The 23,515-nt window shown below is 39.8% G+C and overlaps 1 protein-coding gene across 1 annotated transcript in view; it reads right to left on the bottom strand.

The window, feature by feature from the left end:
• The window catches only part of LOC149158794 (Putative N-acetyl-gamma-glutamyl-phosphate reductase), a 233,389-nt gene that overhangs the window by 32,439 nt on the left and 177,435 nt on the right, over positions 1-23,515 (bottom strand). The window contains exons 10-11 of the mRNA XM_089436316.1: positions 2,155-2,234; positions 1,874-1,963 (exon numbers count right to left, since the gene is read on the bottom strand). Of these exons, the coding sequence (XP_089292442.1) occupies positions 1,874-1,963; positions 2,155-2,234 (170 nt within the window). The remainder of the gene's footprint in view (positions 1-1,873; positions 1,964-2,154; positions 2,235-23,515) is intronic.

Genomic DNA, 23,515 nt, shown 5'->3' with positions numbered 1-23,515 from the left:
TGATGAATTCCACATATTGGCTGGAGTCTTTTATGTAAGAACTGGTTTTTCCAACCAGTGGAGCTAATTTTCTAGCGACATACTTTGCTAGATTCTAGTCTAAATCCTATCTAGAAAGCTTTGTAAATTGACAGCTAAAGGACTCCACTCCTTTGCTTGTACACTATTTTTGGATTTTTGGAATAAATTGAAGCCTTTTGTCTTAAAGCCTCATGCTCCTACATCAAACTGGAAGCCCTAGTGTCTGCAACATCAATTCTTGTGTGTTAGTAAGGTCAAGTTGTTTGATCAACTTTTGAACACATTCAATGTCCAGACCTCCATCCTAGCAACTAACGGCCAACTGAAAGCGAAATATCCGACAGATGGTGGTTGGTCCATAGGATGGTTCATTACTTGACGGCTCTTATCGCGGAAGCCCCGACGAGCCGAAGTGTCAATATTATTGATCTTGCAAAGTTCATCAACGATGATCAGAGGCGGTTACGTTTTAAATGGAGTTCAAGTGATACCTCAAAGATGTGGTGGTGAAAGAGCGGTGTTTACGAGATTCCAGAGTGGATGTGAGTGCTAGTGAAGACCAGTCAGACAGAGATTATTCTTGTTGTTGTAATATGTGTTTTCAATGTTTTTCATGTAAGCATTAAGGGAGGGTGTTGGAAGTAATGATTCCATGTGTATGATGTGATCTACAGGTTGTCATTGTGGGTCTCGAGGTGTCAATCTAGAAGTTATCGTTCCCTATGTCTAAGTTGTAGTTGTGTCATTTCTGATTCATAGATCCACTTTCTTAGGATCTAGATTCGTCGAAATCTGTGATCTATCTGCTATATATTTGTAACTGTCGTGATGAATAAAGATATCAAATGCTTTGTGTGTGTCATAATGTTCTCTCTCTATTTTTCTAACATTTTCAACCTCTCTTCTCTTTTATCTTAATGGAAAATCCATTAATTACTATTTGTACCTAGATCTTTATCTTCCAGATCCATTACATAAAAGAATTGATTGCCAATTCGTTTCGAACCAACAAATTTGGTTCATTATCTAAACAATTCTACTGACAAAAGCCTCCATTCAAATACTATTTTTAACATTGCTCGCCAATAGCTAATTCAAATTATTATGCAAACTTTGGGGAACCCAGCAACTAATTTTTGTTGTATTATGTAAATTTGTCACTGGAGGGCATTATAATTAACGTCTACAATAGATTTAGTTTCCCATGGTAATACCTTGTGAATATTTACAAGTTGGTCTTACATCGAAAATACACAAAAATATTGGACGACAATGTCAATGTGTTTTTCATAAAAATGACAAATCCAAATGGTCATCCATAAAACAACACATGGAGCACTGGACAAGGTATAAAGGGACGAATATTAACTATTCTGAGACAGCAAATTAGAGATGTTTTTCAGCTGATGGTTCTAATGCTATAGAATGTATGGCCTTTTCTAATAGTTATTTTTATGTTTTCCATAATAGAGAGCTTGGAGAGAAGACTGTGATTCACGGAACTGGTTCTTCATTGTTGATATTACTCATATTCAAGGAGAAACAACTTGCATCCGAGTAGCAATAGATTCTTTTCTTTTCTTTTTCTGAATAGGTACTACATATGGTTTGAGCAACTTAAAATTTTACTAGATTTAGTTGCATGAATACTTCCAATACTAAACAACGAAGGATAACAACTGAAAATAGACTTATTGGATGTGTTGAATAACTCAAGTGCAACGTGAACTGTACATCTGAGAAAGTTAAAAAAATTCAGATAGAAAACAAAAATAAAGTGTAATGGACTTAGGGCCTTAGGCATATCTAATAACTGAAGTGCAATCTTGAAAGTATGTCCTAGAAATTTTACCTCATATCTGCTATACAAGTGCTGATACAAATCTTCTATCTTCACTCCAGATGTCATTTCAACATATATAGTAGATTGCATGCCCCGACTCTGATCATGACTCAAAATTTTCAATGATATTGAAATACCACAAAAACAACCTAAAAACAAATATGGGATTGCCCTTAAAAGGAGAATCCTACTACTACTGATCAATGAATGCAACACCTGTTGACGTTCACATAATGTTCTATCGAAGAATGTAAATCAACTTAATTAATAGCTTCCTGCAAAAAATTTACCATTGGCATTAGATGAGGTGTAAAGCTGACAGTGACTTTTGATTTTGAAGCATCACAGAGGCCTTGTTCTATTTCCGGAACTGAAAAAACATCCAAACATTTTAAAGACTATTAATTTAAAAAACTCCAAAATTGGATCCAATAACAAACCTTGCTTATAGAATATAATTAACCAACAGAACGTAAAAATAGTAGACAATAGGATATTCCTAAGAAAAATGTCAAGCTATCGACAAAAAAGGTGTATTAACCTTTTTCATTTCTTACACACATTGATCAACAATTTCCAAATATTACGTAATTAAATTAAGATATAATTTGGTCAATGCTCGCTCTTTGAATGACATATCAAACTGCTAGTGTTAGTGGGCTTCAATGCTGATAAGAAGGGCAAGTTTGGGTATACAATTTACAGATTTGATTCCTTTCCATCACTGTAAACTTTGAAGTGTCATATGGCACTGGGATTGGACAAGTGGTGTCTTTTCTCATTAACACCTCAATATGGCAGTGATTTTTTGTATCAAAATACCACCATTCTTGAGGTTGGCAACATTTCCCAAAGCTCTATGACAAGGAGAGACCCCCACCCTTGTGATTTGCATTAATATTAAAATTTATAATGAAGTTTCTGTAAATACTGCCAACCTTAGTAACAACCTATAGGAGAGGCCCATTATTTGGAAAAATTACCAGCCTGCCATGAAACTCACCTATAGTCACCTTGACTTGGTCAAATCTAGTCAAACACATTAGTATTCTCAAACTTACAAGTCAAACTGCATCTAAGAGGTCAAAATTGGTCAGAGGCAGACCAATTGGGTCAAAAATTGTGGTCAATTTCACCAATAACTTTCTGTTTTTTGCATGTCATGCAACAGGCAGCTTTTACTTTAAATTTGTAGTACACAAGGGCTATTGGAAAATATAGCCCACTTAAATACTGAGCAAATATTGTGCACCATGAAAATATCATCAGCAAGAACTTAGGAAAACAATACTAACTTGTAATTGCAAACTATGTGCCCCATGAAAATAACAGTTAAAAAGAGCTTAGTTAAAAAGGTGGAAACGGAATAATTTCTACTCTTTAATTAAAAAATTAAAAAAAGAACTTAGATATAAGGGTTTACTTTTAAAAAACCCTAGACTTATCCGAAAACGAAAAAAATGGAGCCTAATTCAGAAATGAAGGAAGGATGATTTTCCTATAAGGGTATTTTAATCACATCACGAGTTAATTACATTGAAAGGGAACATCCAAGGGAAAAAAGTTAATATCGCTATTAGAATTTAGTACAAGCAACGACGAAAATTATATAAATATTAATCTGGCGAATCAACTATTAATTACAAATGCCAATGTAGGCGAAACAACAAATATTTTTGGAAAAACATATGAAATTAATGATTTACGAATAACAGTGGATCATTATAAGTACATATTTCAATTTCATCTTGTTAAAATGTATGACTGAGAGGTTGACATAATTCTTGGTCAGCCTTAGTTTAAAGAATTAGGTGCGTTCATGTTAAACATAGAGAAAAAAAATGGTGTTTACTTATAAGGGAAAAATGATCACATTTCGAGACATGACAATGAAGTCAGAATTGATAATGTCCTCATCGGCAGACTTTAAAGATGTCACAAAATTGATACCTCAAGAGAAACAAAACACAATAACGGAGAAGCAAAAAGAGCTTGAGAAGGTCATGTCCAATAAAAACAAAGAAAATTTTCGTTTAAAAGATCATATCCAGAAACTACTTGCACAAGTCAAAAAGTGTAAAACTAAGAAGCACAAGTTAGAAGAAGAAAAGGAAAGTTCCGACAAAGTCTATCAGAGAAAGAAGAGGAAAATTTACACTTAAAGAACCTTAATCTAAATTATTAGAACAAATTAAGTGTTTAAAAGATGAGAAATTTGAATACCAAATTAAAGTCGACTCGGAAAATGAGGAACTCTTACATCTCAAAAATCATAATCAGAGTCTACTCACTCAAATTAAGAAACTTAAAAATGATAAGAAATCATTGAACAACAAATTAGAAGAATTTATCATGAAAGAAGTGTCAAAGTTTTCAGTCCACGTTGAAAAAAAAGATTCGAACACCAATCCAATCAATATCACAACTCAAGAAAATGATAAACTAGATGAAGGAAAAACATATTCAAATATTGCAGTTTGGACGATGGAAATTCAAAGTGAATATTTTGTAACCAATTCAGTGTGAAAATTCCAAAACTGGAATACTATTGCAGCAACTGGTATTATTTCTTCTTACTAATCAATTAATTATTCAATTTACTGCTACAGCAACATCGACATAAACACACTGCAACCTTCACAAATAAAAATTGCAGAAATAAAATAGCGCTAAGACTGAGAAATGCTAGCGCACACATAAAAATTAACACCGTTGTTTTTAGACAAAAGTCCCCGGAAAAACCCAATGCAGGAAAACCGGTGCAGCAGATGAAAGTTTAATTTTATCATGGAACAATGAAATCTAAGTACAATCTATGGATGCCCAACTGGCAATCCAAACAACAAGAAAATATGGGCAAAATTATCAAAGGGAATTACCGTTCCTCCACAAGTAATCTCGGCACAGATTCTCTTCAAAAACTCGTCCTCCTGGACCCTTTGTGTCAGCCATGTGCTGCTCTACACAGACCCTATGACGTCTATCCTTTGAATTGCCTCAGATGAAGTCGTTTTGCCTGTCTCTACTAAGTAAATCGCTTCTCTAGCACTCCGGACCCTCTGCACGGCCTTTGGAACTAAAAATGAATTTCTCTCCAGCAAAATCGAATTGCTTCTGAAGCAACTGCGCAGGCTTTTGCACTGCCTCACTAGGAATAACTCGGCCTCTTGAAGCTACCTCTTTGGATCTGGAAAACTTCCTCTGTATCACTGTCTTTGCCTCCCACTGACCCTACTTCGATCACTGGTTCTTCGGCAAAAACTACTACTCTCTGGAAATCTATCTGCTAATAAAATTGAACTACAAAAATGTCTTCTCCAAATGCCCATCGACTTTCTCTTATAATCCATTTTTGGAGCACCAATGGCCAAGATTAAATCTTAATCAATGGCTAGGATCATCTTGGAGTTGATCCGTGTGAGTTTCTAGATGATTCTCACCTTATCTCAATTAATACTGATTAAGTAACCATATTTCCTAAGTTTAGACTTAGGAAATATTTAAAAATCGGCTAATAATCTAATTAAGACACTTCGAGGTGGAATTTCCAAAAACGATTTCTAGGTTTTGGAGATCTCATGTATTCTAGCCTCTCCACCAAATTTTGTGGCTAGAACACATCCAATGCTACAGATACTAACACTCCCCCTTAGCGAGGACTGTGTTTTTTTTTTCTAGTATTACACATCTTGCCACAACACCCTGTCTCTGTATCACCTCTGTCACATTGTTGATGTCTTGTTGTTGCTGCCCACCAACCACTGCACAACTTTGATGTTGCATCTGTTTTGCTGTTGACACTGCTATACCGCTGCCAACTCTACATCTGCACTGCAACTCCCTCTCATCTATTATTGTTGCAACTGCAACAACTGCAACTGAAAAGAATCCAAAATACTGAATCAATTGTGTTCAGTATGATGGATCTATCTCCAGAGTCTCTGACTGTTACTAGTGTCTGCATTGTCACTGAAGAATCTGCATTATTTCCAACCCTGCATTGACCCACCTGCTATGTTGTCAACACTGCACTGCACTCCTCAGTATCTGACTGCTACTAGTTTGCAACTGTCACTCTGGTATTGACTACATCAACTGCCACTGATCCATCCTACTATTGAATATTGTGGGCCCCCGTAGCAAGGTAATGATCCATGAGGTGGACTCCTTAGTGGATATTGCCCAAATTGTAGCTCTTTGGGGCTACAACTCCAAGTCACCCCACCTCACTCTTGGAGGTACAGCTTCCAACACCGTCAAGTCTTCCTCCAACCTAGAGAACAACTTGTCGATCTCAGCTAACCAATTCTCTGACATACTGTTGAGTGCCAATCGTACTAGCTCTGAAGGTTGAGGCGCTGCCCCAACAGCTGAAAGTTGGTCTTGGACTTCTTGAATCTTGGTGAGGAAGGGATCTATGCCTTCCCCCTTCCACATCCTAATGCATCTGAGGTTCTCCTCCAAGAACATCTTTCGTTTCTCAGAAGTACCCTGGTATAGCGTGGACAGAACATTCCATATTACTTTGGTCGTTCCCTTGGCCACTATATGTGAGACTATATGGTCCCAGACTCCATCCAAGATTAAACGCTTCGCCCGCGCCACGAACTTCCTATATTCCTAGAGCTATTATGCATCCTGAGGAACTGCCACTAAATTATCAATTTAGGATTTTAGGCCATATTCATTTAGAAGAAAGGACATCTTGGCCTTCCAGATGACATAGTTGTACGATCCATCCAACCTATCTTGATCTCTACGTCCTGCAGTGACCATCTCGAAAACTGTCGAAAATCCTCTCTTTCCTTTTTCTTGGTTGTTGTTTTGCTACTCGCACTCCCCTTTGTTGTGTATGCTTTTGTCTTCCACCCGACATCGGTTCTGCTACTACAAAAACCCTATGCGTCCAACCAGAAATCTGCTCAGCAAAAATCTGAGCTGCAACTGCTCCCTCTAACTGTTGGAATCACACTCCTGGGGAAATCAAATTTTCTGCACCCCTGCTACTGAAAATCGAACTGTTGGCCCAACAATTCAGCCTGCCTATCTGAGCACTACGTTGCCTCAAGAATTTCGAACTACTGCTCCCTCTGAGCAATGAAATTCTCTTCTTTCGCTTTTGAGCTTCCGGCTGATCACTCATGCTCTGATACCATGTGAAAATTCCAAAACTGGAATCTTATTGCAGCAACTGGTATTATTTCTTCTTACTGATAAATTAATTATTCAGTTTATTGCTACGGAAACATCAAAAAAACACACTGCAACCTTCACAAAAAAACACACTGCAACCTTCACAAATAAAAATTGCGGAAATAAAATAGCGTTGGAACTGAGAAATGCTAGAACACACATAAAATTAACACCGTTGTTTTTACAAAAATTATGCAATTGTTGTCAAATTCCACTTTGGACAGTCCCCCTAATGGAGATAATAATTGCATTGAATTCCTCTTTCTGAGAGGACAAAATCGACCTAAAGATCACTCAAATCAAATAAGGGAAAGTGTAATTATGAAGAAAAGCCCACATGTGCATATTTGATAAGGTCGACCCTAAAGCAAAGTGGACTATTGGATTTTCTAAGTCTAACTGTTAGAAATCCTTCCTATACTTTCTGATTTATTTCTTCCTACTTGTTTTGTTAATTAACATGTTATTTACCATGTAAATACTGAAAATAAATACAAGTACAGTCTCAACACATCCAGATCATCAACTAAAGTTAAAAAAAACAAGCACACAAGTAACACCATTATTTTTGGACTAATGTCCCCGAAAAAACCCAATGCGGGAAAATCAGTGCAACTATCTGAGGGTTTTATTATTAAGCAGTTTCAGATTACAATCTAGGTGCCAGAAATGGCTCACCCAACAGAGAATACCCTCGGCAGTACTACCTCTCAGTCAAAGACAGATATCATCCCCAATCTACCCCACGAAATCTCCCAGCGTCAGCCTCTAGGGTCTGTGTCAACCTCTCACGCCCAGGGTCAGCGCAACTAGCCCAACGTCAACCACTCTAGTCTTTGTGTCAACCTTTGTGTCTTCCATGCTGGCCCTCCTCGGGCCCTGCGTAGCTCCTGGCTACCTCTACGTGGCCTCTAGATGCTTCTGGTTGGCATCTAGCTGGCTCTGTGTCAACCCTCTTCTGGTTCTTGCACTAATTCTCCCAATACTATCTCTGCCTCTCTGCTACTGCATTCACTGCCCCTCAACTACAACTCTAATCACTCCTTCGATTTCCTCGGCAAGCCTTGCCCCAGAAAATCGAATTCTTGATCAACTCGGAGTGTTCTCCAAGTGACCCTCAAACCTCCTCTTATACTTTTCTCATTGACAATTCAATGGTCGAGATTAAGTCCCTAATCAACGGCTAAGATTAGATCTCGCTTGATCCATGACTTTTGGACCATTCTAACTCAGTTTTATATTAATTCACATTAATATTTTATTTTCCCTAAGTTTAGACTTAGGGACTTCATTAAAAAAATTAATTATTTTAATATCTCCCAAATTGGTTAGATTCTGCCCAAACCAATTTTTGGTATTGGAGATCTCATGTGCTTTAGCCTCTCCACCAATTTTCGTGGCTAGAGAACATCTGATGCTACCCCAAATCAACACCCCCTCTTAGCGAGGACTATGCTCGAGTAATACTCCTCACTGAGCATCACCCTAATCATCTGGCATCGGTCCCTGTGTTGATGCTAGACCTATTGCCCAACATCCTCTGCACTGCTGCATCATGTATTGCTACACATGGCCCTGCCACTGCCACTGCTGCATCTACATTGCAACCCCTCTCATTACGCTGCATCATGTTGCCCATAGCACTGCCACTGCTAACTGTTGCACTACAACTCAGTTACTGAGAAGTAAGTAAGTGATCTCCCAACTCTGACGTCTCTGTCAAGCTAGAAACACTCCCAATGCTGAAGCTCCCTCTATCACTAACAAGTGCTCCCTCTCTGACCTCTGCGTTGCTGCAATAACTCTGGGTATCTCGCACTGCTGCCTCACGCTGTCCTGGGACTCCTGCTTTGTAGCTCCCTCTGTCGCTCCATCCGCATTCGTCTCTACCAACATCAGCCAGTGCTACTACTCTTCGGTGCTCTCGTAGCAAGGTTTAATCGAAGAGGTTGGGTACCTCGAGGATCCTGCCCCTCATCACTTGTAGTCCATCTAACTATAGCTCGATGTCTCCCCACTTCCCTCAAGTGGCGTATGAGCACTCATGGCACAGTCATCATCTATCTCCACTTATTTCTCCACCCTTGCTAGCGCAACCTTGGCCTCAGAAGCCTCTCCCTTGCTCTTCTTCCTCGGACATTGGCTCGCATAGTGACCTAGTTCCCCACAGTGGAAGCATTTGACCTTGGAGAGGTCCTTCTTCTTCCGTTTCTCCTGTTTTCCCTCAGATGCTAGGGCAGCATCCTCCTCTTCCTCCTTGATTCTGACCCCCTTGCCACTGCTTCCCGCCTTGGTTAGCCTTCTGATCTCTTCTTGATGAAAAGCCGCCCAAGTTCCTTCCAATCTTGAAGGGTCGACCTGCCCAGTATGCTCTAGAAAATTACCTCCAAATCCTCCGAGACTGCGTTCAATGCGTTCCTCACCAACATCTCCCCATCCGACGTGGCCCCTATGGAAGTTAGCTGATCCCGGATCTCCTTCAATCGACCGAGGAAGGTGTCTATCTGTTCTCCCTTCTTCATCTAGTATGACCGCAACTGATTTTCTAGTAGCATCTTCCTCTGCACAGAAGTATGCTGATACAATTTCGTCAGGGCCTCCCACATTGCATTTGCCGTGTCTTTTTAGCAATATGTGGTACTACATGGTCCTTGACCCCGTCAAGGATGATGCTCTTGGCCCTCGCCATTGCCTCCTCGTACTTTTCGTTCTCAACCAGGTCAACTGGGATCGCTATCGTGTTCAAGGCGAAATGCTTTAGACGATTCCTCTCTAGAACGGACAAGATCATGGCTTTCCAGACTACGAAGTTTGAGGCTCCGTCTAGTGTGTCTTGATCTCTTACCCCATTCACTGCCATTTCGCTGCTCCTCTTTCGACTCTTCTGAGTCTCTCTACTTCCCTTCTAAAAGTTCTCAGTGTGACTCCCTTTGAGCCTCAATTTCCCTCTTGGAAACCCCTCTGCCAATGTCAAGATGCCCCCACTCCGATCGTTAGTGGAGCTGCTCCACTGATCCAGATTTCTTGGCTAAAAATCCTTGGCAGCAACTCCTTCCTCCTTGGTCTTGCCCTGTTAGGTACTGTTCTGACCACAGTACCCCACCAACTTCACTCTGCAACTTACCCACAGCCTCCTATGCCCCAGCAAACTGAAGGTTAGAGCCTCTAGGCTCTGCGCAAATCCCGGCACCAGCGAAATCCGCACCTCCTAGCCATGGGCGGCAATTGTCTCTGACTAAGAAAGATGACCAAGCACTGCGTAGGTCAGGTCTGCTCCTCTCTACCACTGTGCCGATCCTCTTCGAGGCTCTAACTGATCACGCAAGAACTGCGTCACCCCTTCCTTGCTGCTTTTCCGCTAGGAATAGCTTCTGTCACTCAGGACAACTGTTTCTGCTAGTGCTGCTCTGCTCGGTTGATGCCCTCAGTTATCCTGTGATCTGCAACCACGCTCTGATACCATGTTGGAATTTCTAAGTCTAACTGTTAGAAATCCTTTCTATACATTTTGATTTATTTCTTCCTACTTGTTCTGTTAATTAACAAGTTATTTACCATGTAAATACTGAAAATAAATACAAGTACAGTCTCAACACATATAGATCATCAACTGAAGGAAAAAAAAAACAAGCACACAAGTGACACTGTTATTTTTGGACTAATGTCCCCGAAAAAGCCCAATGTAGGAAAACCGGTGCAGCTATCTGAGGGTTTTAATATTAAGCAGTTTCAGAATACAATCTGGGTGCCAGAAATGGCTCACCCAACAGAGAATGCCCTAGGCAATATTACTTCTCAGTCGGAGGCAGATATCAGCCCCAATCTACCCCACGAAATCTCCCAGCGTCAACCTCTAGTGTCTGCATCAACCTCTTAGGCCTAGCATCAGCTCAGCGTCAGCCCAACTAGTCCAGCGTCAACCTCTCTAGGCTCTGCGTCAGCCTCTGAAGCCTCTGCGTCTCCCATGTTGGCCCTCCTCAGGCTTTACGCAGCTCCTGGTTGCCTCTGCGTGGCCTCTAGCTGCTTCTACATGGCCTCTCGTTGCTTCTGCTTGGCCTCTAGCTGGCTCTGTGTCAGCCCTCTTCCAGCTCCTGCGTTGATGCTCCCGATACTATCTCTGCCTCTTTGCTACTACATTCACTGCCCCTCAACTGCAACTCTGGTCACTCCTTCGATTTCCTCAAAAAGCTCTGTCCCAGAAAATCAAATTCTTGATCAACTCGGTGTGTTCTCCGAGTGACTCTTAAGCCTCCTCTTATACTTTTCTCGTTGGCAATTCAACGGCCGAGATTAAGTCCCTAATCAACAACTAAGATTAGATCTGGCTTGCTCCATGACTTTTGGACCATTCTAACTCAGTTTTATATTAATTCACATTAATATTTTATTTTCCCTAAGTTTAGACTTAAGGACTTCATTAAAAATATTAATTATTTTAATATCTCCCAAACTGGTTAGATTTTGCCCAAACCATTTCTAGGTATTGGAGATCTCATGTGCTTTAGTCTCTCCGCCAATTTTCATGGCTAGAGCACATCCGATGCTACCCCAAATCAACATGGACCACCATGAAAGGCTATAAATACAAGTGCCATCTACCTCATTTAGACACAATCATGAGACACTTTTCTATCTTGGTTTTGGCTCGCACAGGTCTAAGGCTCGTCCGCGGAGGAATAGGTTCTCTTTGAGGTGAAATTGCAGAGTTCGAAGCTTGCATTTCAGATCTAGGGTTTTGGGCCACAATCACAAGCATAACATACGATGGATCCGACCATAGTCGCTCGCACAGAAGTTCATCCGTGCGACTGGAGCCTTCCATTCGCATGTACAACTCTCCATCCATGCCACTGGGAGTTAGGGTTTAAGATTTCTGGCTGCAGACCCCAGTCACTCGTAGACCTGGCTTAAAAGAGCGACCAAGAAGTTATGATCACTCACTCACAGTGTTTCAAAGTGCGACTAGGAAGCCAAAGTCACTCATATAACATTTTGAAGGGTGTGACTGAAGCTCGGAGATAGATCTGGCTAGATCTGACCGCAGTCGCTCACTTACAGTGTTTTAAAGAGCGACCAGGTAGTTATAGTCGCTCGGATGACGACTCCTCCATGCGACCGAGACCTAAAAGATGAAATCTCAGTCTTTCGAAGATTTAGCTCGGTGACCATAGGGTTCGGTTGTTGACAGCAGACAGTGATAGTTCATTACAGCCTTCATAATCATATCTTTTAGTATAAGCATTATTGGGTTCATTTATGGATGTTGTAGTTGTTTTTTTATGGTTAGTTGCATAGATGAAGATATGGATCATTGTACTCTCTTTTGCTGAATCATTTGATGACGTCTAATAAGAAGAAGAATTTGAAAGGATTTTCCCCATAGTGTGTTTTGCACTGGTCTTTGACTAGTGTCTCTATGTGTGAATGCTTTTCTTCTATTGTTCTTTTACATTCCACTGCATTGATGATGATGATATTATTCTTTCTACATAGTTGCATATGTTGTTGAATAATGATGTAAATATGAATAATGTTATGATGGGGTGAACTTAATGTGTTAATGATGAAATGCAATTATCAAAGCAAAGAACAATATAGCCCTAAGAAAAATTAACGTTGTATCAGAGTTGGGTTGAAAAAAATCATGGAGACACCTTTGATGGAAGCAAGAGAAGGTGGACGATACCTAAAAGAATTCTAAGGTTTGAAGAAAACCTTAGGCAATTTGTGTATTATGGTTTGATGGATATTATGAGGTTAGGGTTTGAGAGAAACCTTGGTTTATGGAAAATATTTGTGATATGAAATCTAGAAACCCTAGCATGGTCAAAGTAAAGATAGTCAAACACTTTTAAAAGATTTGATGAAGCCCTAGAAGGGATAGTCTCTAGTAGGCCTGGTTGTTGATAAAGTTGATTGAAAGCAACAATGTATTGTATCTTGGGACAGTGATGGCTCTTGAAGGTTGGGAGAGGATCACCTCTCATTGAAGATAACTATTTCTTGACTTATGATGCTCCTTTATGTCTTTACTTTTGTCTAGACTTATAGATCTGATTATTGTTTTGATCAGTGTTTATACTTCCTGCATGTATATTTGAGTATTTGGTTGTTTCTAACCTCTTTGATGAGATGTAATAAGAGGATCATTTGAGATGCAAGAAAGAAAAGCTAGAGTTGGAAAAGGTAAAGAGGCACCTGATGAAAAAGATGACTAAGTGAAACAAGTTGCCTATGTCAAATGAAAAGGTGCACAAGTATTTGAATACTGCAAGGTATGCATGGTATATTGTTTCAATGTTATAACTTACGTTTCAGCTGTAATATTATCAAAGCCCTAAAGTATGATGGCAATATCTCCTTCTCAAATGGTTCATGCATGCATATCAAAGTGATTTGGATTCATTGTTCTTGTGATTGAACAAGTATCTTACTTTTAGACATAATGAACTTCTTGATTCTATGAGGCTACTTAATGGTGATTTTTGATATAATCGTATCCTTGATGTTTGGCTAACATCTATCATTTTGGATATCTTGATGCCATAAAGAAGGTTACCACCTTGATTCTAGTAGATGGTAACTTGACACTATTTGTTTGTGAAAAGCAAGGCAACCATGATGATAGAAGTATAACAATGAGATTGATACTCAGGATCTTTTGTTGGCCATGGTTATGTTTTGATGTATATGGTAAAATTGAATTCCCTGTGGATTGAGTTATGTAACAAAGAAGTAATGCTTGTGATTATGATTCTTGAACTATGCTCCTATTAGCTATTTGACACTAACCCTTCATTAAAGATTGATGTCACGGTGAAGTAGTTGATGCTAACCTATATGACCATGATGAATATGTGATATACTCTGACTTTATGATCTAACAAATCTACTGATGCATGACAACATTATAGACAGGTTGATGGCATGAATGAAGATGAATAAAGTGGAATCTCATTCAAAGGGAGAACCTCTCCATAATATCCCTTATCCTATTGTCATTTGCATTATATACTCTTTACTGCTGAAGTATGATTTATGGGCATGAATAGACAAATATTTGTTGATCTACAGCAAAGTCTTGATCTGAGAAGAGAGATTTTTCTCTTACTCTAAGCCTCAGTCGCACAGGAGAAAGCCTGCAAGTGCAATTATAGCCTTTTAGCCACACAGATGCAAGCTCAAGGGTGCAACCGAGGCACTGAGTCAGTTCTGAGCTAGGGTTTGGCAGTTGGGAAGCCACAATCGCTTGCATAACATCTTGAAGGGCGCAACTGTAATCTCCCAACTGCTCAGAGGAAGGCCTATGGGTGCCACTATTCTTGTTGGACATAAAAATGAAATTTTGTGCATGAAATCAAATGTTCACCTAAAAGATGTCAGTACTACAGACATGAAGCAGACAACAAAAAGTTCCATGAGAAGGGAAGTTTGAGTGTTTACTATAATATGAATATGATCACTGAACTTGTGTTTGCATGTGACTGGGGTATGCATTTAGATGTGTCATTATGTTTGAAGTTTGTGTTGCAAGGGTTTGACATGATTTGGCTGATTGATATAGATGAGCAGTGTTTGGAGTTTTGTCATGATGTTTGATAATGATTTAGAACTTTGGCTTGATGATTGAGATATGTTTTGGACTATAGATCTCTCTATGATAGAAAATTTGGATTTCACCTTGTGTTTAATGATTTGATTTGACAACGGATGATTTGCCTTGATGACAATGATATATGAGCATAGTGACTTCCAATGACTTATATGGGTATTCGATGATCACTAAGAGAATCAAGGATAATTTTTCTAGCTTTGATTTCACCCTTTTCATATTTGGATTTGACAACAGCACTTGCATTATCTGGTGGATCAGCTATTGTGTCTTCAACATACTCCAAAACTTCATGTTCTTCAAGAGCAATATCTACCCTTGCTTTCCACGGACCAAAGTTTGACGCATCATTCAACTTCTCCTCTATGTTGAAGTAGGACGAAGCCATCTCAATCAGAAAACTTTCGCAACAAGTGGGGTCTCCTTGGGTGATCTCTGATCTCCTTGACTTGTCTTCACCAAGGCTCTGATACCATGTTAAAATTTGAAAGTTCTATGCAGGAATTTAAAAATTCTTTGCAGAAACTTGAAAGTTCTATGCAGAAAATTGAATGTACTTTGCAGAAAATTGAATGGAACTGGATGTACTTCGCAGAAAGTTGAATGTACTTTGTAGAAAATTAAATGTACTTTGAATAAAGTTGAATGTACTTTGCAGAAAATTGAATGTACTTTGCAGAAAGTTCAATGTACTTTGCAGAGAACTGAATGTACTATGTTGTTACAATTTCTAAGAGTGGAGATTCTTCTTCACAACTTTTCATGACAGATATTCTAGATACAACAAAAACTTGAAGATCATATGAAGACAGCCAAGCACAAATATGAGACACTGAGAGTTAGGTCCAATGACCAAGGAAAAACCCACAAGGGGAAACCCAAATGATTCTTCTTCTATTAGATTTCTTCAATTGTTCAGCAGAGTATAGAGAGAGAAAGAGAATGAGAATGAATAGAGTCACCAATGTTTAATCAACTTGCAACTGAAATGTTCTTGCTCTTTGCTGGAAAATCTCCTCCTCTTGATTAGATCTTGTCCTACACACTTTCTCCAACTCTTCCCTTGCTTTTACTCTTCACTTTCTCTCACACTTCTCTTGCACACACTCAACTTTAGCTCTCCTTCTTCACAATGAACATGTTACTCTCAACTCTCACTTGCTCTTTCTCAAATAGATGAGAAAGAAGAGTTACAAAATGAATTCATTCCTTGAGCCAATAATAGGATAACTGAATTCCATGAGGGAAGAGTTACTTGAGGAGAAGTGTAACTCATCCCAAGAATAGAGAGAGAGGTACATGTGAAAATTCCTAGATCTAACAATCTTTGGAATCATATAGCAACCAACTGAATCTACTTCACCTAGATTGGAAATTACATTACAAACTTATTTCATATTTCTTCATGAAATATTGAAGTAAATTACTAAAGTAGCCTACACCAAATTAAATATGATTTTGAAACAAAGAAACTGAGAAAGGAAATACAAAGACATAGGACACCGTTATTTTTTGACAAATGTCCCTGGAAAAACCCAATGCGGGAAAACCGGTGTAGCAGCTCTGAGGGTTTTATTATTATGCAGGAAGAAATCTGAGTACAATTCTAGGATGCTCAACTAGCATTCTGATACAGAGATAACACTGGACAAAAGAATGGCGAAATGATCTCACCCTGTCACTGAGAGAACCAGTCACTAATCCTGCTGAACTGGAGGCTCTGCGTCACCCTCTGTGTGGCCTCTCTGCAGAACTGCGTCACTCTCGACAATTTTTGTGGCACCCCTGCTGGGTATCACGTTGCCTCTCCTTTGGATCCTCTGCTAGCTGAGAAAATCGACCTTATGCCCCCCGGACTCACACCCCGGCTTCTAATAACTAAAACTCGAATTCCCTTAGTAGGAAACTCAACTTTTCCTCTATGGCATGCGCTGCCTCTGCGTCAACACTGCATGGGCCAGCGTTTCCCCTCTCTGGACGTCTTTCTTTCCTCTCTCTGCCTCGTACTCTGTGGAAATTCCTTCTTCCAGATTCTCACTACCCCTTTGTTGTAAGAAATCTCCTCAGTCAATTTTTCCTCCTGAGAACTTCTCACTTCATAAAATCGATTTCTTGATCTCTCTTGGTGTGTTTTCCAAATGACCCTCAAGCCCCTTCTTATATCTTCCTATTGGACAACCAACGGCCTAGATTAACTCCTAATCAAAGGCTCAGATCGTTTTGACTTGATCTCCATCTTTTTCTAGAAATTACACCCACAATTATATTAATACCCATTAATATTTTAATTTTCTTAAGTTTAAGACTAAGGAACTCCATTAAAAATATAAATTATTTTAATAAAATTGTCTCTAGGTGGAATTTCCCAAAACGGTTTCTGGATTCTTTGGAATGCATGTGCCCAAGCCTCCCTGCAAAATTTGAGGCTTAGAGCACATTCGATGCTACCCCAAATCAACACTCCCTCTTAGCGAGGAATGTGCTCTAGCAATATACTATTGTTGCATACTGCTCTGACTCTAAAGCATCAACCTCCGCGATGTTGATGTCTGACATGTTGTCCACCAACTACTGCGTCGTTGTTGCAACTGTATTGTTGCCTTTGACACTGCCACTGTCAACGCTACATTTGTACTACAACTCCCTCTCAAATGTTGCATCTGTTATTCTGCTAGCACTGCCACTGCTAACATTGCATCCGTACTGCAACTCGGTTGCTGAGAGAAGCAACTAAAAAACATCCAAAATTATTGAACTAACTGTGTTCAGTATGATACCACGTGAATGTTGGAACTGACTGCTACTAGTCTCTACGTTGACCCTCTGAATCTACTGCGTTGCCGCTGACCTCTGCTTTCTGCTATTTTCACTACTACCAACTCTGCTCTGCATTGTTCAGTCTCTAGCGCTCCTAACCACTGAAATTGTCGCCCCATCACTCCTCTACACCATCCGACACCAGTCCATCCTGCTACTGCAAAACTAGGCTCCTGTAGCAAGGTATTGATCCAAGAGGTGGACTCCTCAAGGGTCTTGCCCATCTGTAGCTCTTTTGAACCATAGCTCCAAATCAACCCACCTCCCTCCTGGAGGTATCTCTATTGTCATGGCAAACTCCTCCTCGTTGATCTTCGCGGCTGCAACCTTAGGATCGCGCTTCTCATCCTTTTCCTTTTTCTTCAAGGGACACTCGAATGCATAGTGGCCCATATCGCCACATCCAAAACACTTCACCTTGGAGACGTCCTTTCATCTCTATTGCCCCTACTGCCCTTCGATGCAAAAGCTGCATTATCCTCCTCCTCCTTGGGCTTCGACCCACTAATGCTATTGTTTCCATCAAGTTTAACCTTGACTAGGTCTCTCCTCAGCTCCTCTTGTTTTAGAGCTACCCACATCTCATCCCAATTAGGCAATGTTGCTTTGCCCAGGATACTCTGGACAAAGACTTGCCACTCATCTGAGATAGAATTGAGGGCCAGTCTAACCAACTCTAAATCCTAAGGTGTATGCCCCACAACAGACAACTCATCACGAGTTTCCTTCAGCTTCGTGAAGAATGGATCCACACACTCTCCCTTCTGCATCTAAGCAAATCTCAGCTTCTGTTCTAAGTACATATTCCGCTGCTCGAAAGATCCCTGATATAATGCAGCCACGGCATCCCACATCTCCTTAGCAGTCACTCTGCTAGCAACGTGGCACATCACGTAATCCTTGACTCCATCCAAGATCATCCTCTTAGCCTTTGCCATCTCAACCTTTTACTTTTTCAACGGATCTGCATCCGCAGGTTCAGCCACCACATTGTCGACATACATTTTGAGGGCATGCTCATCTAGAAGAAAAGACATTCTAGCCTTCCAGATGACCTAGTTGGATGCTCCGTCCAACCTGTTTTGATCCCTCAAGCCATTGGTTGCCATATCCTCTGAAAATTGTTGAACAAGTCCCTCTTTCTCCCTACTGCGTAGCTTCTAGGCTGGCTTATGTACTCCCTGATGGAGCTGGTAAGTTTGTTGCTCCTCTGCTGCCTAGCAAATGAGAAATATTGATTTCCTCGACAAGAAATCACAGAGGAAGTATTCCCTCACTATGTGATTTGCTTCCTTCTTCCGACGATTTTTCTGCCCAGCACTCAGGTTGCAAAAAATTGCGTCCCTCTAGATCTGTGCTGAGGCTCTACGTGGCTCCCTCTGCCTTGGCAAATTCTCAATCTGACAATCTTACCTCTCTGTTGACGCACTCAGAAAGAGACAACCTCGAAAATATAGCCCTCTTGGCTAGAACTGCGCAATCCCTCAGGGGATTTGAATTATTGCTTGTTGTAGCAAGTTGGCCCTTGCTTCAATGCTAGATCTCATCTTCCTATTTCACATCAAACACTCTGATACCATGTGAAAATTCCTAGATCTAACAATCTCTGGAATCCTACTTCAAACCACTGAATCTACTTCACCTAGATTGTAAATTACATTACAAACTTATTTCAGATTTCTTCATGAAATATTGAAGTAAATTACTGAAGCAACCTACACCAAATAAAATATGATTCTATAGCATAGAAACTGAGCAAGGAAATACAAACACATAGGACACCATTATTTTTGGACAAAATGTCCCTGGAAAAACCCAATGCGGGAAAACCGGTGCAACACCTCTGAGGGTTTTATTATTATGCAGGAGACAATCTAAGTACAATTCTAGGATGCTAAACTAACAATCCGATAGAGAGAGAATATTGGACAAAAAGAATGGTGAAATGATCTCACCCTGTCACTAGGCAAATCAGTGATCGATCCTGCTGAACTGGAGGTTCTATGTCACCCTCTGTGTGGCCTCTGTGCGGAACTGCATCACTCCCAGCAGTTTTTGCATCACCCTTGCTGGGTATCACGCTACCTCTCCTCTAGCTCCTCTATTAACTGAGAAAATCGATCTTCTGCCTCCCAGACTCACACCCCGACTTCCGGCAACTAAAATTGTTCCCTCAGCAGCAAACACGACTTTCCCTCTATGGCCTGCACTACCTCTGCATCAACACTGCGTGGGCCAATTTTTGCCCCTCTCTGGACGTCGTTTTGTCCTCCCTCTACCTCACACTCTCAGGAAATTCCTCCTTCTGGATTCTCACTGCCCCTCTATTGTAAGAAATCTCCTCAATCGATTTTTCCCCCTAAGAAATTCTCACTTCAAAAAATCGATTTATTGATCTCTCTTGGTGTGTTTTCCAAATGCCCTCAAGCCCCTTCTTATATCTTCCTTTTGGACAAACAACAGCCTAGATTAACTCCCAATCAAAGGCTCAGATCGTTTTGACTTGATCTCTGTCATTTTCTAGAAGTTACACCCACAATTAGATTAATACCCATTAATATTTTCATTTTCCTAAGTTCAAACTTACGAACTCCATTAAAAATATTAATTATTTTAATAAAATCATCTCTGCGTGGAATTTCCCAAAATGGTTTCTCGTTTCTTTGGAATGCATGTGCCCAAGCCTCCCTGCAAAATTTGAGGCCCAGAGCACATCCGATGCTACCCCAAATCAACAGTACACTTGTTTTGATGAGTTACAATTCAAATTAGAGAGAGAGAGAGAGTATTTGGTGAGAGTTACAAATCAAATTGAATGAGGGAGTTACAGGTGCATTTAATGAGGAGTTACACTTTTGTCATACATTGAATTAGTGAGGATGAATTACATTCCCTTAAGTGTAGAGTTACTATTTTATTCCAAGAGAGAGGTTCAATTTTCCAAGTAAGAGATTCTCAATTTAATTTACGTATTTCATGAGAGAATTCGTTTTTATTAATCCATTAAAAGTGAATGACTTTAGACTATTTTATAAATAATAGTATCATAATAATAATAATACTAGTAAGGATAAAAATATTAATTTTTGACTTGTATGATCATGATTGATTTGATTTTAAAGTGGATTCCATATGTCGAGATCATCCTTGATCATTTACACATGCCTTTCTATTTTTGGAAAGTCACTTCCAAATTGAGATGTGACTTACTATTTTTGGAAAGTCATATTAGAATTGATAGAAATAAAATTTTATTTTAGGTGGTTCAAATGGAACTGAAAGACATGATTTATTCTAGGAGAAATTCATCTCTGAGTTGTCAAATTTTAACACTCCTCAGCTAGGGAGGAATTTCTTTCTGCATCAAAGATCTCTGCTTCCTCGGATCTCTTTCATTCATCTCAGTTCAACTTTTCTTGGTAACATCTGTAACAATGAAGTCACAATTTAAAGAAGAATCATCCACTTGACACAAATTTGTAAAAAAAAGAACCATCACATGTCACATAAACAAGGACTATACTCAACCAATTTTCATCTCAAAAAAAAATAGGTTATAAAACGCAGACATCACATAGACAAGACTCAAACAAGTCACACAGACAATAATCAAACACAACCAAATGTCAAGTGGTGGAACACCTGCATCCCAGACAAGTCTCACTACACATATTGGCCAGATAGGTGGCTCTTCCCACGTCTGAGACTGTGGGTTAGATGCATACTGAGGCCTACTCTTGTGGCACACACTACACAAGAGGTCCCTCATCCTCAGGAGCTTTTCAGCATCATTCCCTAATCCTGTGAGCTCTGATAGGTGGGAAAGGAAGCTCAGTGTTCTCGATCTACTGAAGGGTCACGTCCATAAGTCCAAGTTGCTCTCTAAAAACCAAGAACTTCCCTTTCGGTAAAGGCTTGGTAAGAATGTCAATTATCTGATCATCAGTGGAGATGTGATGGAGCCTCACTACTCCTCTCTACACCATATCCCGGATATAGTGATATTTGATCTCAATATGCTTGGACTTGTCATGAAACACGGGATTTTCTACAAGACGAATCTCACTCTTATTGTCACAATATATAACTGTTGTGTCTGGAACTTGCTCAAATAGTTCACCAAAAAGCTTTTTTAGCCAAACTGCCTCACAGCGAACCATGCTAGCAGCAATGTACTCGGCTTCAGTTGTACTTAGTGAAACAGATTTCTGCTTTCTACTCATCCAAGAGATCATGGCAGATCCCAAGCTAAAGAAGCACCCAGAAGTGCTCTTTCTATTAGCAGAGTTACTTGCCCAATCAGCATCAGTATATCCATAAAGTCTTACATTTTTAGCAGTATATTTCAATCCTAAATTTATAGTTCCATGCAAGTATTTGAGTACATGTTTTGCAGCAATCCAGTGGCCATGAAAGGGATCAATCATATGTTGGCTCAAAGTGTTTACAACAAAGCATATATCACACCTAGTGTTTACCAAAAGCATCAAAGCACCAATGAGTTGTCTATACTCTGTGGGATCTGTTAAATAAGGTCCTGCAGCTTTGCCACATAATTTCTTAAAGTTCATTTCTATAGGAGTATGCATGGACTTACATTCTACCATAGCAAATCTTTCAAGAAGCTTAACAACATATTTTCCTTTAGAAAGATAAATTTCACGAGGTCTTTGCCAGACCTCTAGTCCTAGAAAGTAATGTATCAAACCAAGGTCTTTCATTTCAAATTCAGAAGCTAACTCTCTCTTACACTAGAGGATAAGAGGTTCTCCTCCTATCAAGAATAAATCATCAACATACAATACCAAAATCAAAGGTATCCCTTGGATTGTCTTGAAGCAAAGGTTTGGGTCTGCACTACTTCTTATGAAACCAAGCTTTATTAGGTAGCTATCAATGTGAGCATACCAAGGTCTTGGAGCTTGCTTCAACCCATATAAGTCTTTCTTAAGTCTGCATACATGATTTTCCCTGTCATGCTCTTCAACGCCATGTGGTTGTTCCACAAATACCTCTTCCTTGAGGAAGCCATGCAAGAAAGCAGTTTTCATGTCCATTTGCTGAAGAGCCCATCCCTGGATAGCAGGTAAGGCAACAACAGATCGAATAATAGTATATCGATCTACAAGTGCAAAAATCTCATCATAATTTATTCCCTCTTTTTGAGAGAATCCTCTAGCTACAAATATAGCCTTATATTTTTCAATACTACCATTTGCACCATGTTTAATCTTAAACAACCATTTGGAAGTGACAACAAATTTACCTTGAGGTCTAGGAACCACTTTCCGAACATCATTTTGGATGATGGACTCGTATTCTTTAGTCATGGCATCTTTCCATACTTGTTCTTTTGCAACTTCCTCAAATGTGCATGGTTTTGCCTGAATGATGTTGCTCCTGGCAGCAACATACCCTTGAAATCGACTTGGATTCTTACTTTCTCTGAATGTTCCTCTTGGGGCAGCATGTTGTTCAGCATCTTGCAAGCTATCTCATAGCCATAGTGGTCTCTTTCTGGTAGGAGGATCATGTGGTGGAGGATCTAGAGGATCTATGGAACCGATTAGATTATCAGCAAGTTCATTCTCAAGTTCCAGTTCAGACTTAGATGCAGGCTCTTTTACATTAACAGTTTGTCTTTCAGCAATAGCAGGAGCAGGAGAGTCTCTTGCTTTTCTAAGAGTTGCATCTTCATCAAATGTTACGTCTCTCCTAAACTCAATAATTCTTTGACTAGGTACATAAATTCTATAAGTTTTTAAATTATCACAATAACCAACAAACGTACCTTTCTTACCTGAAGCTTCTAGTTTGCTCCTTTTCTCTTTTGGCACATGAAAGTACACAGGATAGCCAAAGATTCTCAAGTGACTCACTTCAGGCCTTTTACCAGTGAAGACTTCTACAAGAGTCCTATTGTCTAAGGCCTGATGAGTTCCGTTTTGCACATAAACAACAGTATTTGCAACTTCTCCCCACTGAAACTTCGGTAGCTTTTGATCATGCAACATGGCTCTAACTGCTTC

This window comes from Pinus tabuliformis, chromosome 5_2, assembly GCF_031772625.1.
Source record: "Pinus tabuliformis cultivar Carrire ecotype Pingquan chromosome 5_2, CPIR1, whole genome shotgun sequence".
In the NCBI taxonomy this organism is placed as follows: domain Eukaryota; kingdom Viridiplantae; phylum Streptophyta; class Pinopsida; order Pinales; family Pinaceae; genus Pinus; species Pinus tabuliformis.
This window is presented reverse-complemented; position numbering and strand designations above follow the sequence as displayed.